The sequence below is a fragment of the Numenius arquata genome, chromosome 19 (genome assembly GCF_964106895.1).
Source record: "Numenius arquata chromosome 19, bNumArq3.hap1.1, whole genome shotgun sequence".
Classification (NCBI taxonomy): domain Eukaryota; kingdom Metazoa; phylum Chordata; class Aves; order Charadriiformes; family Scolopacidae; genus Numenius; species Numenius arquata.
Window position 1 is genome coordinate 3898155 of NC_133594.1, and position 15236 is coordinate 3913390.

At 51.2% G+C, this 15236-nt stretch overlaps 1 protein-coding gene across 1 annotated transcript in view; it reads right to left on the reverse strand.

Annotated features, from left to right (window-relative positions):
- ASTN2 (astrotactin 2) overlaps positions 1 to 15236 on the reverse strand; it is a 366183-nt gene that overhangs the window by 301396 nt on the left and 49551 nt on the right. Inside the window, exon 2 of the mRNA XM_074161351.1 lies at positions 4513 to 4700. Coding sequence (XP_074017452.1) covers positions 4513 to 4700 — 188 coding nt within the window. The remainder of the gene's footprint in view (positions 1 to 4512; positions 4701 to 15236) is intronic.

Genomic DNA, 15236 nt, shown 5'->3' on the forward strand with positions numbered 1-15236 from the left:
GAAACAAGGCTTTTGCTTGTTGCTTTTCTCAGAAAAAGTCCACCTTATTTCTGCTGGAGATGGATAGTTGATTCACACACCCGCACCATCCCAGCTCAGATCTCCCACAACCAGGGCTTTTACCAGCATCACTCACATAGGTTTAAGGGAGGAAAACCCACCCCTCCACCAGCAGGATGGGATGCGGCTCTGCATCCTCTTCCCAAACCTGCATCCTGGGCACACGCAGGGCCGGGAGGTCCGATGGGTGTGATGGTCCTATCAAAGCTCTGCGAGGTGGGTTAGTGCAGAGATAAATCACCCCTGTCCTACCCATTGCCACTGCTCCACCTCCCCAGAGCCCCACAGATACGCCCCCATGTACAACAAACGCTGCTGGACATGGCCTCGGGTCTGAATTTACCACGACGCAGAGCAATAATTAAACAGAGACACAAGATGGTGGGGAACAACAGAAAAAATATAAATATCTCTTACGTTTTGTTAAATTCAGCAATTTACAAGGCTGGAATAATTAGTGGTTTAAAATGTTTTGACACCAGCAGCCCCGATAATCATGATAAATCATATCAGGCATATGCCCAGATCCTTGAAGTGACAGATGACAAACAGAGCAGTGACAAGATGCTCCATCACGCGAGGAATCATTGAGTTAATGGAAGAATTATTGCTTCTGAAATCCACTCCAGTCCTATTGTGGGGAACATTCCAATTTATCAAAGCCAAATGAACATTAATTGCTGCAGCCTGGTAAGTTTTCGAGCTGCTGTGACCTTCATTGAATTTTAATCCAAAACAGATAAGATTTACTTCCACACAAGAGGAAACAACACAATTAAACCCAAATGACAGCTAAGATTATGGGGAAAAAACACAACAGGCGTAATGACAAAAATATTGATTCCTTTCTACTTGACACTGCGCAAAAAAAAAAAAGGTAAATAAATAAAATCTAGCATTTGCATATTTGTTTTTTCCCCTTCCTTCCTTCTTTTCATTTGGGAGACAAATTTCAGATGCTCAAGCCAAAGGAAAGGGGTGGCAGACAGTAATGGAGACTGAATTCCCTTTAACTGCAGTAATTAATGTTATGTCTCACTGGGGAGAGATTAAGAAAAAACAGTGAGGAAAGGAAAAAAAAATAAAAATCAAGTATTATTTTGCTGTTAAAGATGCCCTTGAGCTCAAGAAGGGACATGTGAAGGAGGTCACAGACAGCCAGTGCCCACAGCATTTGCAGGGGCAGATGGTGGCCCCAGGGACATGGGGGTCACAGACACTGGTGGTCCTTTTCCTGCTGCACTGGAAGAAAACCCATCCCAAACCAGAAAGCCATATACCAAGAGGCAAAACTCACTGGAAGGAGGAGTTAAAACAGGATTTACACGCGCCCCTGGAGGCCCCACGCAGAGCCAGAGCGACCAGCCAAGTCATAAACATCTCCAGAAATCCAAAATAACATCCCTGTCAGAGGGACGGGGCTTGGAGATGTCTCACTGCCCAATAAAGCTTTGCCAGAGTACTCCCTAAGCACGGGATTAGCGAGATCCCCCAGGCAAACCTTCCCCAGCTTTCCATAACTCAGCCGGAGGACGAGGAGACAGGTAAAAGTGAGTGTTACAGCCACTTAAAGGAGATGGAAGGAAGCACTTTCCCCTGTCTCCTCTTGTCCCCCGTAGCGAGATGCTGGGCTGATGATGAACGGGGCATGCAGAGCCTGCATCACCAAGGCAGCGCTGGGGGGGGGGGGTTCAAACTCCTCCTGCGTAGCGGGAACGGGTTTTTTTTAGTCTATAGAAAGAACGTGGGAGACATCAGGCTTTATGGTAGGAAGCAGAAGGAGAAATATTTGAGAAGTCCTAGGGATGTCCAGCTGCATCTGGAAGCAGGAGGAGGGATGAAGGGGAGTGGGTACCACACACGCTGGATCCAACGGCCGGGGAACCCCACTGCCAGGGAGGCAGGAGAGCTCCAGGGATGGGGGCTCACTGGGATGCCATTTAGCTGGGCTCAAGGAGGGAGGTAAAGGTGTGGGAAAGCAGCCTGAGAAGAGCCCGGGGACTCAGAGAAAACATTTCACCCAAGAAATAAGACTTTCGCCCCATTTCACTTTAGCTGCAGAACTCCATGTGGTCTTGAGAGGGTGGGTGGGTGGAAACCAAAACCAACAAAACACACATTTATCTTCTGCTAGTAACTCAAAACTTGGCTCGGGTTCACTCAAAAAGTTAATGAATCTTCTAAAAAAAAAAAAAAAAGGAAAAAAAAGAAAAAAAAGAAAGAAAGAAAAAAACTGGGCAAAGTTTCAAAATCTGTGCTGCAATCCTGACCTAGGGAAGAAAAACCCCTGGGCTTCAGCCTCTCCAGGGAGACACATCCAGACCATACCCCACCCTGGATCCACATCCTTGCCTGGGATCTCTGCTCCTATTGCAAGGAGTATCAGGAATTATAAAGAAAGTGGGATTACGGCTCATTCTGTCTCTCTCCTGCCTTCCCCTCGCTTGCAGGAGAGGCTCAGGGCACAGGTTAACTCTCACCACAAAGCCAGGGATGTTCCCATGCTATCGGCATCAGCGAGATGCGACAAAGCATATCTTGGCTGGTAAAACCAGGATTTGAGGGCAAAACCATTCCTGCTGTGACGTGCACAGCGATGCCTTCAGCTCCACCCCACCGGCATCGCTGCTCCCGCGCCCCGAGGCACAGCTCCGGCAGGCTCGAGGCAGGAATTTCTCAAAGAAACTCGTTCCTCTCTCCAAAGCATAAATCCATTACAATCATATATATATATATATAATTTTATTTTTTTTTTTTAAAGAAAGATCAGCTTCAGCAAGGTCTGAGGTCCAGGACTGACTCTCTCCCTGCTAAAGGAAACCTGCATTTCAAGCAATTGCAGCGCTCACCAGGCTCCAGAGCTGGTGTCCCCAACAGCCACTTCTCTGTGGCACAGTTTTGCCCACAATAGCCAAGCATTCCCACATTCAAACCGGCTCAAAACAAGCTTACCACACCTCAGGCTTCGGTTTTGCTGTCTTCATTCCTTGCTCTCTCTCACTTTGTTTTGCAGACTCACTTTCTAAGTATACCAGTTTTACCTTTCTCCCCCCCAGAAAAACTCACAGAATGATATGGGATTGGAAGGGACCTCTGGAGATCCTCCAGTCCGACCCCCTGCCAGAGCAGGTTGCACAGGAACGTGTCCAGGCGGGGTTTGAATGTCTCCAGAGACGGAGACTCCACCACCTCCCTCGGCAGCCGCTTCCAGAGCTCTGCCACCCTCAACATGAAGAAGTTCCTCCTCGTGTTTAGATGGAACTTCCTATGTTCAAGTTTGTGCCCATTTCCTCTTGTCCTGTCAAAGGAACTCCATCAGATTGACATTTTTAGTGGGACATAAAAACATTCCCTATCCAGCCCAGTAAGCTGCAGCCCCCGATTCCCCTCCCTGCCATCGTACTGCATCTTATCTTGCCTTAAGGCAAAGCCTCTCTCCGTGCTCACGCACACTCAGTGCCCAATCTAAAGCCCCACCGACAAAGGGCCAAGACACTCAAAAAAAAAAAAAAAACCACCACAGATTTAAGTTGTAAAAGCCAAATAGCTGCTTGTTCAAATGGAAAAAATAAAGGCTTGGTGCAGCCATCGTCTCTGCTCCTCCTTCCAAAACAAAGAACAGAAGGCGTGGAGATGACACATGGCTTCCGATATATGAACAGATGAACCTTTTGCAGAGGGTTCTTGCCATGGGATCCCCAATTCCGTAAAAGAACTGCTTTTGGTGACATCCCCATACACAGGCTCTACAAGCCTAACTTCTTTTTTCTTCTATCCTTGACAGGATAGTTTATCCCAATGAGAGTTAAGGGACAACACGTTTAGTCCTGTTTTACTGATGGAGCTCTAAAGCACAGAAGGATGATGGACCAGATCCAAATACGTAGGCAACCACCTTGTAAGATACCGAAATAAGCATTTTAAAAGGCAACATGAGTTGTTAATAAAAGGTCACATAAACACCTGAGACAGATATTCAAAGCATTTGGATCATTTTTTTTTACTTTTACAAGAGAAGGATGTCGCGCTACAGCCATTACCCACTTGACAGGTAAAATTCAGTTTCAGAAACCTTCAGGAAGAAACGACCAAGCCCAAAATCTTGCCTTTGCACGTGCCCAAACACAAGACCAAGGAGAAATACTCCACCAACACACCTCACCAGTTGCCAGCAGAGGCAGGAGGAACCACAACCTTCCCTGTCACTCTCCCAACGGCTTCTTCCCTACAATGTTTTGTTTTATTTTATTTAATTTTCTTCAAGGCCCAACCACTCTTTATTTTCCTGGCCCATTCAAACACATCTCTCCCTCTCCGGAGGCCAAATCGAGAAGGGACACGGACATTTCCAAACCAGACTCACCACCCTCCCACCACGACCTGGCTGCCAGCCACCATCTCCTCCCAGACTGTCCTTCGTCCCCTCTGATGCCCTTGGCAGCTTTGACTCACCATGACCGAGATATGAAGAATGTGCATCTGCTCCTCCACGATCTCCGAAGGCTCCTGGAGGCTGGGGGGGGTGGCCCGGGAGAGCTGCTCGGCGCTGCTCATGGAGACGTGGAAGTACAGGGTGCCGTTCTCCAGCCACTGCTGCTTCCAGTGCACCAGCGAAATGTCAGCCACGGTCCCCGACATCTCTGCAGGGACAAAACACACAACTGAGGAGCAGTTTTCTCCATGGTGCTAAAAGGTAGTATACTTAGCAGTTCTGGAAATCAAGACTTTTGAGTCATGCCCCTAGTACCACTTCTGATCTGCAGGATGAGCTCGAGCATTGTTTTTTGGCCTCTATCCGCTATTTCCCCCACATAGGAACAGTTACAGTTGTCTTCCTTAATAAAAAGCAAGGGGCTACGAAGTGCCTTGGGATTTCTGGACTAGAAAGGCAACAACAGCAAATAACACATTGCATAAGGTGCCTTTAACCTCCTACAGCTTTCCTTGCAAAAAGGCTGGAAGAAGCTCCTAGAGGGCTGCAGCCAAGCCTGGGGAGGGCTGTGGCTCGGCACGGGGTGAAAGGAGGACACTTGGTGCCAACCAAGCCAAAACGCAGACATCAGCACATACTCTGCCGGCATTTACAATGGAAACCTTCTTCCAGGCACCGAGGCGGCTCTAGAGCCACCTGTAGCAGGGGACAGTCCCAGCACACACTAGCAGCAGCAGAAAGAATCACAGAATCATGGAATGGTTGGAAGGGACCTTAAAGATCATCAAGTTCCACCCTCCTGCCCTGGGCAGGGACACCTCCCACCAGACCACGTTGCTCAAAGCCCCATCCAGCCTGGCCTTGAACCCCTCCAGGGATGGGGCATCCACAGCTTCTCTGGGCAACCTGGGCCAGGGTCTCACCACCCTCACAGCAAAGAGTTGCTTCCTGAGATCTCATCTCAGTCTCCCCTCTTTCAGTTTAAAACTGTTCCCCCTTGTCCTACCCCTACACTCCTTGATAAAGAGTCCAACCCCATCTCTCCCATGGGCCCCTTTAGGTATTGGAAGCCTGCTATAAGGTATAAGAAGAGATAACCACTGGGCTTGATTAATACCTATTGACCTCAGGGTTGCAGGTCTGTTGGTCCTCCTCTGCAGCCTTCTGCTAGTTTTCCATCCCACCTGATCCCCATTTACAGCATTAAGTGCCCTGGAAGCTGGGATAACAGCATCCCAGCACACACCTCCACGGCGGCAGCTTCCCCAGACTTAGGGCACCACACTTGGCTAATTAGGGGCTGGGAAAACCCAGGCTCCATGTAATCAAAAAGCCATTCCCAGGTCTGCAGAGCCGGGGCTCAGCTGGGGCTCCTGCCTTGGCCCAGCAGCAGCAGATGCAGGCAGCAGCGCTGACAGCTCCACAGCTGCCCATCAAGTCTTAAACACAAGCTCTGCAAAGAACTGATTTGGCAGTTTAGCAACCGAATCAAAACCGAAAAAAAAAAAAAAAAAACACTAGCGCAAAATGAGCCAAAATATTTCTCCTTCCACCACCTCTTTTTTTTCGTGTTTGTTTTTCCATTTGCAATATAAGGAACGGGAAGCAAGTCAGGTCCTCTTAGTCACCGAGCCCACGGCTTCGGCAATCACCCACTTTGTGGGAGACCCAAATTCAAATCCCTCCTGTTTGGGAAGAGCAACCAGCTATAACGGACCGTGTCCTGCAATCTGTACGGCCTGTCTGCTCCAGAAAGGCTGACAGCATGAGTTCAGGTTCCCCTGGCACCGTGGTGGGAACAGCGACAAGGTCCTCCTCCACACCTTGGCCGCAGAGCATCACTCATGAGAGGGTCACAGCGGGGAGGACAAGGCTTGTTCCCCAGCAGGAAAAGCGGCCAGGGAATGGCGGTGGCATTTTGCATTTCATTTTCCTGAACCCAACCCATCCAGTTCCAGCTCCCACTGGAGAAGAAGGAAGGAACAAGCCCAGCTGAGATTGCCCTGAGGAGTCACCCACACCTTTCAGGACGAGATGCTTCAAGACACTTAGGTGCTGGCCCACTGGCACGCAGGCTACAAGACCAGGCACTTCCACTTCCACAGACCCACCTCCCAACCCAGAAAAAAAAAAAAAAAAAACCTCTTGATCATTCATGAGCAATTTTTCTCACCCCTGAAATCAATATATTCTCCAGCAGCAGGCTCCTGGCTTTTCACCATGGATTAAAACAGAGCCAACCCCTCTCTGCTCCCAGAGAAGTCCCCATCCTGCCCTGGTCCTGCAGGACCTCCCCTGGCTGAGGGTAGAGACAAGGTTACCCCATTACCACCAGCTCCCTGATTCAGCACCTCACTAATTACACTACTGCCACACCTGAGCCGGCTGTACTGTCACCTGCATCTAATCAGACCACAGTGCTCGTTATCTCTGCCTCCCCAGCACAGCTCCTGTCCTTATCCCCAATTTCTAGGCACATCTGAGCACGCAAAGGAGAAAAACCAAACAGCTCCTGACCATGCATGGGACCCATCGAGAGCCCTCGCTTGCACTTCAGAGGGGACGCGTGAACTCCCTGTCACATCCCTGTCACTGCAGTGAGATGGCTCCTAATAATCCCTTCCCTCCTTTGATATAAATAACTGTTTGCTGGAGCAAATCGGCAACAAGAAGTGTTGTTTCCACCCTTTACCCTGTGAACCAAGCCAGCCCTGAGGCTCCCACCACAGGACAGCAGCCCGGGCAAGACCTGGGAATCAATGAAATGAGAGGTTTTTTGTCTCTCGCCTCCGAAGAGGCTAAAGCAGGAGTTTTCTTACAGCAGAAAAAGTAAGAACGAAACGAGAGGAGTATCAGGGCTGCTTAATTGCAGCCGTCTGCCTAGCGCTACTTCAAAGGTCTGTGCTGAATGGCATCTCCTTCTCTAATTAAAACTGCAACAAAAGCTACTTTTAGGGCTAAAAGCAGTAACTCACCTTCGAGACACATAACACAAGCTCTTCTACAGAGACAGGCCATGGGACAGCACAGAAGCATCAAGAAACAGGTCTGCTTATGCAAAGTCATCTTAATTCTGTTCCGAGGGACAGTCACCCACAGGAGAGGATGATTTACACTATTACACACTCATCACGCACCCCGCTGCAGCAGACCTTTTCACCATCATTTACACCCTCCCCTTGCATGCAGCATCCTCTTGCATGCAGCATCCTCTTGCACCGTCATTTGCACCATCCCCTTGGATGCCCCCTCCTCCTCTTGCACCATCACTTGCATCCTCCCAAAAGATCTCAGGAAAGGAGATTATATCACCCAGACCCCAGCACAGACCTGGTGTGGGTGCCACCAGGACCCCACCGCTACGGTTCCCAAAGGCTACATCCCATTAGGGAAGCAAGAGAAAAAAACAAAACCAAACAAAACCCTCCAAGGTCAATCTTTCTCCAAATTTTTTCCCTTGCACACGCATTTTTGCATGGGATGTTTAAAAGGATCACGGAGAACATTTCTGGGGAGTTCTGAGATATAGGCAATTTTTTGGATTTTAGCCTAGACTGAAGATAAGCCTGTTTCATTTTCAAAAGGTCTCTCTTCCAAAAGTAGAAACTTCAATTTAACATTCATTTCACAATTTTAAGCAAACCCAGCAGCGAGGCAATTGACTTGCCAAGCCTGGGTACCCATTTACCATACATTTATAAATACCTGTATGCTTTTCACCCCTGCAGCCCGTGTTGCAGGAAACCTGGCCATTACTGCTCCCTGCCTTGCCAGGACATCACGAGCCTTCAATCAGATCCGCTGCTCACAAAAGAAGAAAAGCCTTTTCAAGCCCCGTCAGCTGCTGAACCCTTCAATATCCAAACGCAGGGAAGTTTCTTGGCCTCATATACTTGACATGAATATTACACCGCCTGTGTTTCACCGGACACGCATTGTCACTCCACTATCTACACGGTAGTTACAGCAGCGATAGCCCGTCCATCAGAAAGGATGCAATAGTCTGCGGCGAGATTGCCTGTTATCAGAGCTTTCAAATGCTTTTGGAACAAATTAAGGGCATTCCTGCACCAAAATAGAATGAGATACAGCTCAGGTTTTAAATGGGCAGCAATGGAAAAGCACTTGCAGTCTATAGCTATTTATCTAGCAGACAGGGAGTTCTCTGCCAGGGTTCAAACACAGCTTTATGGGTAAAACACTGAGTAGAAGAGCCAAACAGACCACAAAACATCTGCCACACCATCTTCCTACCTGCTCCCAGCAGTGAAGGGACGACAAGGGTCCTCCTTCCCCGCAGCAGCCAGCCAGACCCCTTCTCCCCCTCCAAAGTCCCCAGGCCACCACCTTTCTCCACCCCAGAGGACCTGGGGAGCCTGTTCCCCCTGCAATGCCGGCAGAGGTGTCTCCTCTCCAGCCTCTCCTGGCTGCCTGCCCCCAGCTCTCCCACCTGCCCCTCGTCTCCCATCACACAGCTCAGCTGAGCCCACCAAGGGCAACTCCCCCACAGCCCCACCAGGCTCCATCATCAGCTAATCATAGGCTCAACTTAAGAAAAGGGCACACAGAGCCTTTCCCGCCCTTCTTCAGGCTCCCGGTTCCATAAAACTACAATTTCCATGTTTTCCTTAAAAATCAAACAAAACCTTTCCTAGGGCTCAGCCCCTGACCTGACCTGGGCTGGTGCCTGTCAGAAGGTCACCTGCCCAGGAGAAGGCAGGGGACAGCAGCGAAGCACAGCAAGATCCCATCCAACTGATTCTCTAATTCCATTTTTCCCTTCCCTGTTGCTACAACCCTTCCACATAAACATTTCACTGAAGTCTTCAACTCGCATTACAATCAAACTTAAAAGCAAAAGGGCCTAAATGCATTTGGTTGGGAACCAAGACGATTCCCATAAAAGCAGATTATGCTGACATGATGAATATAAAATGAAACAGCAGATATTAAAGTTGGAGGATTGTTACTCCGTGCCTTGGGGCTCCCGGCCGCCCTACCCGCCTCCTCCCTCCTCTTCTCCTGTACCGGAGGCAGGAGAGGGCAGAGATACCCTTTTCACCCCTGCCTTCTCCAAGGCAGGCTGCCAGGCTTGAAATATTCACTAACTCCCCCCCACAGCTCCCCCCTCCACACACACCCCCCAACCTTATGCAATCCTTCAACACTCATCACTTATTCGGGAAGGCTGCAGCCCTGCCTTATCTGTCATGGCATTTTACAAAGCCTGTTTTGTATTTAATTGGCTTGTTCTTGCTAATCTGCCATGATTATTGTGTTTTTTATTTAATTCTTGAAGGTCATTATTAAAATAAGCCATTTTGCTTACGGCAGTTCATCCCTGTGCGGTTCCCCCAACCCCGATAATCAAACTCTCCTTGTGTTTCCCCTCTTCCCCGCTCCCCAGACCCCGGGACCCGCCGGACACCTTGGCAATAAGGACCGAATCCTTGGTGTAAGGAGTGGGGAAATGAGTGAGTCATTTCCAGCGCGCAGATCCAGGCTCCTCCTGCTTTTTTCCCCTTCCCCACCGGCTCCATCCCAGCAGGACCCGCACCCCGCAGCCAGCCTTCATCAGCTCACCTGCACAACTCACCGGCTTGAGCTGCTGGCAGGGGGAAAGCTGGAGATCTGTTTAGCCATTGTAATTCCCTTTTTTTTACGGCAGGCTCAGAAACACCACCCCAACCTCACACAAAAAAGCCCACACCGACAACGGCATCGTCCTCTTCTCGCCCGTGGTGTCACCCCCAATCCCGCAACCCCGTTTCTCCTGCCATTAGTCCGGGGGCTCTTCTTGAGTTAATGTTCTCTGGAGGCGCCAACCTCCGGTGAAGTGTTAGTTTATAGATCCTTTCGGTGCTAGCTACCACTTATGCTAATAAACCAAATTTATGCAGAAAGTCATAAATAGCGAGCTCTCCCCAGTGCCCTTGCCAGCACAGGATTGCTCCCTGCAGAATAGATTATCGCTCTCTGTGCAGACTGGCTCCAAAACGACTCTAGTAATGGGGCTTCCCCCATGCTCCCCAGGGGACTATTCCACAGTCAAACAGGCCCTAACAGTTCTAAGGGTTTGGGTCTTTTGGTGGCAATGTGGTGGGTTTTTTCATCCCAATCATTAGTTCAGTTCTTTTTTTTTTTTTTTAATTTTTTTTCCTTTCCTTTTTTTCCCCTCTGCTCATTTTTTAACATGCTCCTTCCCTTCTACATCGACTCCCCTGCTCCCCCCCACCCCCTCGCAGCACTCCCTTGGGCAACACACGAATGCAGCTGCAGATCGTAAAAAGTAATAGAGAAGCTCAGAAGTTTAAGAAGGGGGAAAAAAAAAAAAAAAGAAAACATGACAAGTTCCCTCTGATCATCTCCTTTCAAAGCCCCTGTCTGGGAAGAACACAGGGCTGCCCCTGCAGGGCATTTCAGGGGTGGCTTTGGCACTGTGCCTGTCTGCTGGGACACGGTGCCGTGGCCGGGGATGCTGCGGGATGGAGGAGGGCTTCGGGGAGCCTCGGTCTTGGGGTGGTCTGTGGGGTCACCCCACCAACGCTGTGCGCAAGCTGGGATGCTCCCTCTGCATCTCCTTTGCTCTGCCAGCAGCATCATGCATCTGACATTGGAAGGGCAAAATGTCAGGTAGCCCAGGGCCAGACGGATTTGCAGTAAAGTGGGTTTGGGTGTTTTTAGGCTTTGCTCAAACCACCTGGAAGGAGAAGAAGGAGAAGTCGGGTTTTGGGCACGCTCCTGGGACCGACCGCCTCAAAGGTGTGGTAAGAGCTGAGCTGCCACCAAAGGGTCCCTGATGATCAGAGCGCAGTGACTGCGGGTGAGGGCAGATCCCAAGCTCAACAGGAACCCAAGAAAGCCTCCTCAGTTCAGATGGAGACTTTGCTTCTCCCCACGGCCAGGCTGGAGAGGCACAGGGTGAGGGCAGCCCGGGGGCAGAGCATCCTCCCAGGATGAACCAGCGCTTGCCAGGGACAGCACCAGCAGCACCATCCACACCATCGAGGGCAGGTGACAGACAAAACACCAGTACAACCAGCTGCTCTGTCACCACCGTGAGCTGACAATGTGCCTCCTTGCAGCTCCAGGACATCGGACCTTCAGACCCAGCCAGCGCACAGCCCTTTCCCACGCTGCCCAGGGCATCACAAGTACAGAAAGCCACGACGAGAAGGTGTTGTTCCCACCTTCCCAGTGCCTTCACCAAAAATCCTTCCTGGAGACTTTTCAGAAAAGGCTGAGAAGGGCTTTGCACAGACTCTGTCCTGTGCAGGGGTGACTCCCAGGCTGAGCCGGTCGATGCTTTTGGCAACAGCGAGGAGTCACCGAGGACCCCAAGCGACTCTTCCCTCATGAACACCAGCACCCCTGGTTTCTCAAAGAGCTGGAAGCCTATTACACGCATCTCATCTTGTGGACTTGACATTTAAACCTGTTTAGCAGTAAAACTCTCCCCGCAGACAGTGATTTGGTGGGAGCAAGGTTGGTGGGTACATCGGCACCCCTAAGGCAGAGGCACATGGCACCCCTTCGCCTGGTGCCCTTCCCAAGCCCATTCACCTTTGCAGAAAAAGGGATTGTCATCTCGCACGTGACACAAAGCAGGGGACAGCCCACGGTGGCCGAGAGGGATGTAAGGGAATAAATGCATCGAGCTGGTAAATTCAGCCAGCGGCACTTGAGGTCAGACAGCGAGTCCCAGCACCAGCAGGGCTCTCCTCGCTGCCATCGCCTTTCACCGTGGAGCCATCAGAGCCACGCGACTGCACCAGCTGGCCCAAGGGTGGCCCACAGCATCTGCCCAGCTTCCCCAGGCACCAACGCCAACCCCTTAACACTTCCCTGCCCGACCCTCCGACTCGGCTCCATCCCTTCTGGGGCAGCCCAAGCAACTCGCCACGAGCTGGTGTCACACTCATGGGCCCGGTGACAGGGCTGGATTTACTCCAGTTAACATCAGGAACAGTGAATTCAGCCAGGACGTTAGGATTCTTCTCGTCGTATCACCAACCTTATTCATAAACATGGAGTTTGGGTGGGGTTTTTTTTTAAAAGAGAATATTTTAGGTAGGTGTAATTATCGGGAAATGCAGCAAGAGGTCAGCAGACTGCATCATCACACAGATGGGCCAGGAGATGAGACAGGATGAGCCGGGAGGACGGAGACAGCCCCTTCCACGGCTCAGCCCCTGGAAACACTTTGAGATGACCGGAGGATCAGGCTGTTCTGGCTCCGGAGCCCTCTGCACCCTCCCCACGTCCCTTCAGCCTTTCTAATCACAGGCTTTAGGGTCCCTCCATACGTCAGCGAGCGGATATTGATTTGCCCGCGCTGCCTACGGACCATAATCAGACTCCACGCACCTTAAGGAAGCCCAGCGCACGCTCCACGTTCGTACAGCTGCTTTGATTGCAATTCAGTCTCCAGTACATTACCCTTATTTATAATGCCAGGGCTTCAGCGTGGCGCCTCAGGCGCTCTAAAATTATTACAGGGCCCTTTTGACTTTCAATTCCCTTCCATTCAATTCCATTTTTATTTGTCAGCAGAGGCTCCCATTGACCAGGGGTGGAAGCCAACCGCGTGCAGGCAGACGGCGCTACGGCATGCTAAGCCAATCCTATAGAAATTACTCGCACGCAGCTCAACGCGACGGGTCACCTCGGTCGGAATGAGAAACGCCGGGTGGGGAAGAGCAGCCGGGAAAGCGCTCCTGGGCACAGCTCCCTCGGAGAGATGAGACATCCCAGCTTGGAGCAGCCCCTCCGCGGTGCCATCCACCCGGCTGAGGCAGCCAGCATTAAAAAAAAAAAAAAAAAAAAAGGTGAAGGAAAGGAATTTTTAGAGCCCCTCCTGCGCGTCCTGCAGGTGATGGGGCCGGCTTGGATGATGGGTGTGAACCTTGACGCACAGATTTTGTTTAGCAGCCATCTCCCCTTCCTCCATCCCCAGCCCTCAATTAAGACACGGGTTTGCTTTGGGGTTTTACTGGAAAGCTCAAGCTCTGCCACTTCCCTCCAGGCTCCCGGCTCACCCACAAGAGGCGCAGGGTCCACTTCTGAAAGAGCACCTGAACGTACACGGAAGAAGGAAGAGCCGAGTCTTCCCTCTTGTCACAGGAGAAAGAGCTACCAATCCATGGAAGTTGCTGCTGTAGAGATGCATGAGGAAAGCTGCAAACGTCTTCTGATCACCATTTACTCCAGATCCTCAAAACCAACAAGAGACAGAGCTGATAAACGGGGGAAAAAAAAGTCTATTTGAAAATCACAAGCACCAGTGTTTGATGGTCCAACTATTAATCCCTGTTAAAGAAACCAATGTCTTTGATAAGGAAGCTTTTCTGTAGGTAATGGGCACACAATGCTGCCAGCCCAGGCCCGTCGCTGTGTTAAGGATGGATTAAATGAGACAGGTTTTTATGAAGACAGTAGGGATGTCCCAGCTCAGAAAATTCAGCAGCAGAGGATGGGCAGATCTGCCGCATCAGGGCGGGCAACTCTGCTCAGCCCCGAGCCCTCCAGGGACCTGGTCTGCCCTGCTCCAGGTGCCACCCCGCACCCGCTGCTGTACGGGACATCTCTCCATCACTGCCCCAGCCCCACAAAACCCCAGTTTGGCTCCTGCAGGACCACTACAGGCATTAAGGGTCTATTCCCACTACACTTGGGCAAGAAAAAAACCCCCTATTTAATCCACGAGCCCAGGCACAGCTCAGCTAAGGTGCCAGTGCTTGGACTGCCGTCACTGCCACTGCAGATCACTGCCTGCACGGTGACACCGGAGCTTTGCATGGAGCCTGAACGGATCTGAAGTGTCTAATGACACAACCAGAGGCTAAGGAGCAAGAGCTGCTACTTGTGATAACCACTCACTCGTTTTTTTCACAGCAGCTGAGGGAGCACGAGGGAGGCAGCCGAGCAAGGCATGGGCAAGGTATGGGCACAGTGATGGCAAGGCAATGGCAAGGCGATGGCAAGGCACCAGCCAGGAGATGGCAAGGCACCAGCCAGGAGATGGCAAGGCAATGGCAAGCTGATGGCAAGACAATGGCAAGGAGATGGCAAAGCACCAGGCAGGAGATGGCAAGGCAATGGCAAGGAGACGGCAAGGCACCGTGCATCGCCTGCAGTGGTAGCACGCGGTCCCCGAGCAGAGGGCATGTGCTGGCACATGGGGATGGGATGGGGTGGCTTCTGCCAATATTGTAACCCAAGTCCCACAGCAAACGGGAGAAGGTGCTGAGCCAGCCCCAGCATCCCTCCTGCTTCTGTGTCCTTGGTGTCCCAGTGAGGCTGTGGTGGGGACACCTTTTTCCAGGAGAGCCAGCAGCACCTCTAACACAGAATCCATGGCAGCGGAGCAGCCCCAGGGGTCGTTATGACACTAGATAAGGTTTGTGCAAAGAGAAAACATTTAATTTCTGTTAAACTATCCCTATGTCTTCCCTAGGTGGGCGACAGCAGCGAATGGCAACTTTTTCTTTGAGCTACTGGAGTCGAGAGCTGGGAGCGGAGCAGGGCAGCCCCGAGGGGGTTGTCACACAGGCGAAGGGACAGGCCAGGCAGCGGGGACCGCGCTTCTCTTCCCTGCAAGCTGCGGCAGGAGCCGAAGGGCAACGTGACCTATTCGGGTGTCTCGAAGAGCACTGCAAAGCCAGGCTGGCTTCACAACAAAGCAGAGCGCTCCGTCGGCTTTACAGCATCCGCCGCTCTGCACGGCGTATCCGCCGGGGAGCGA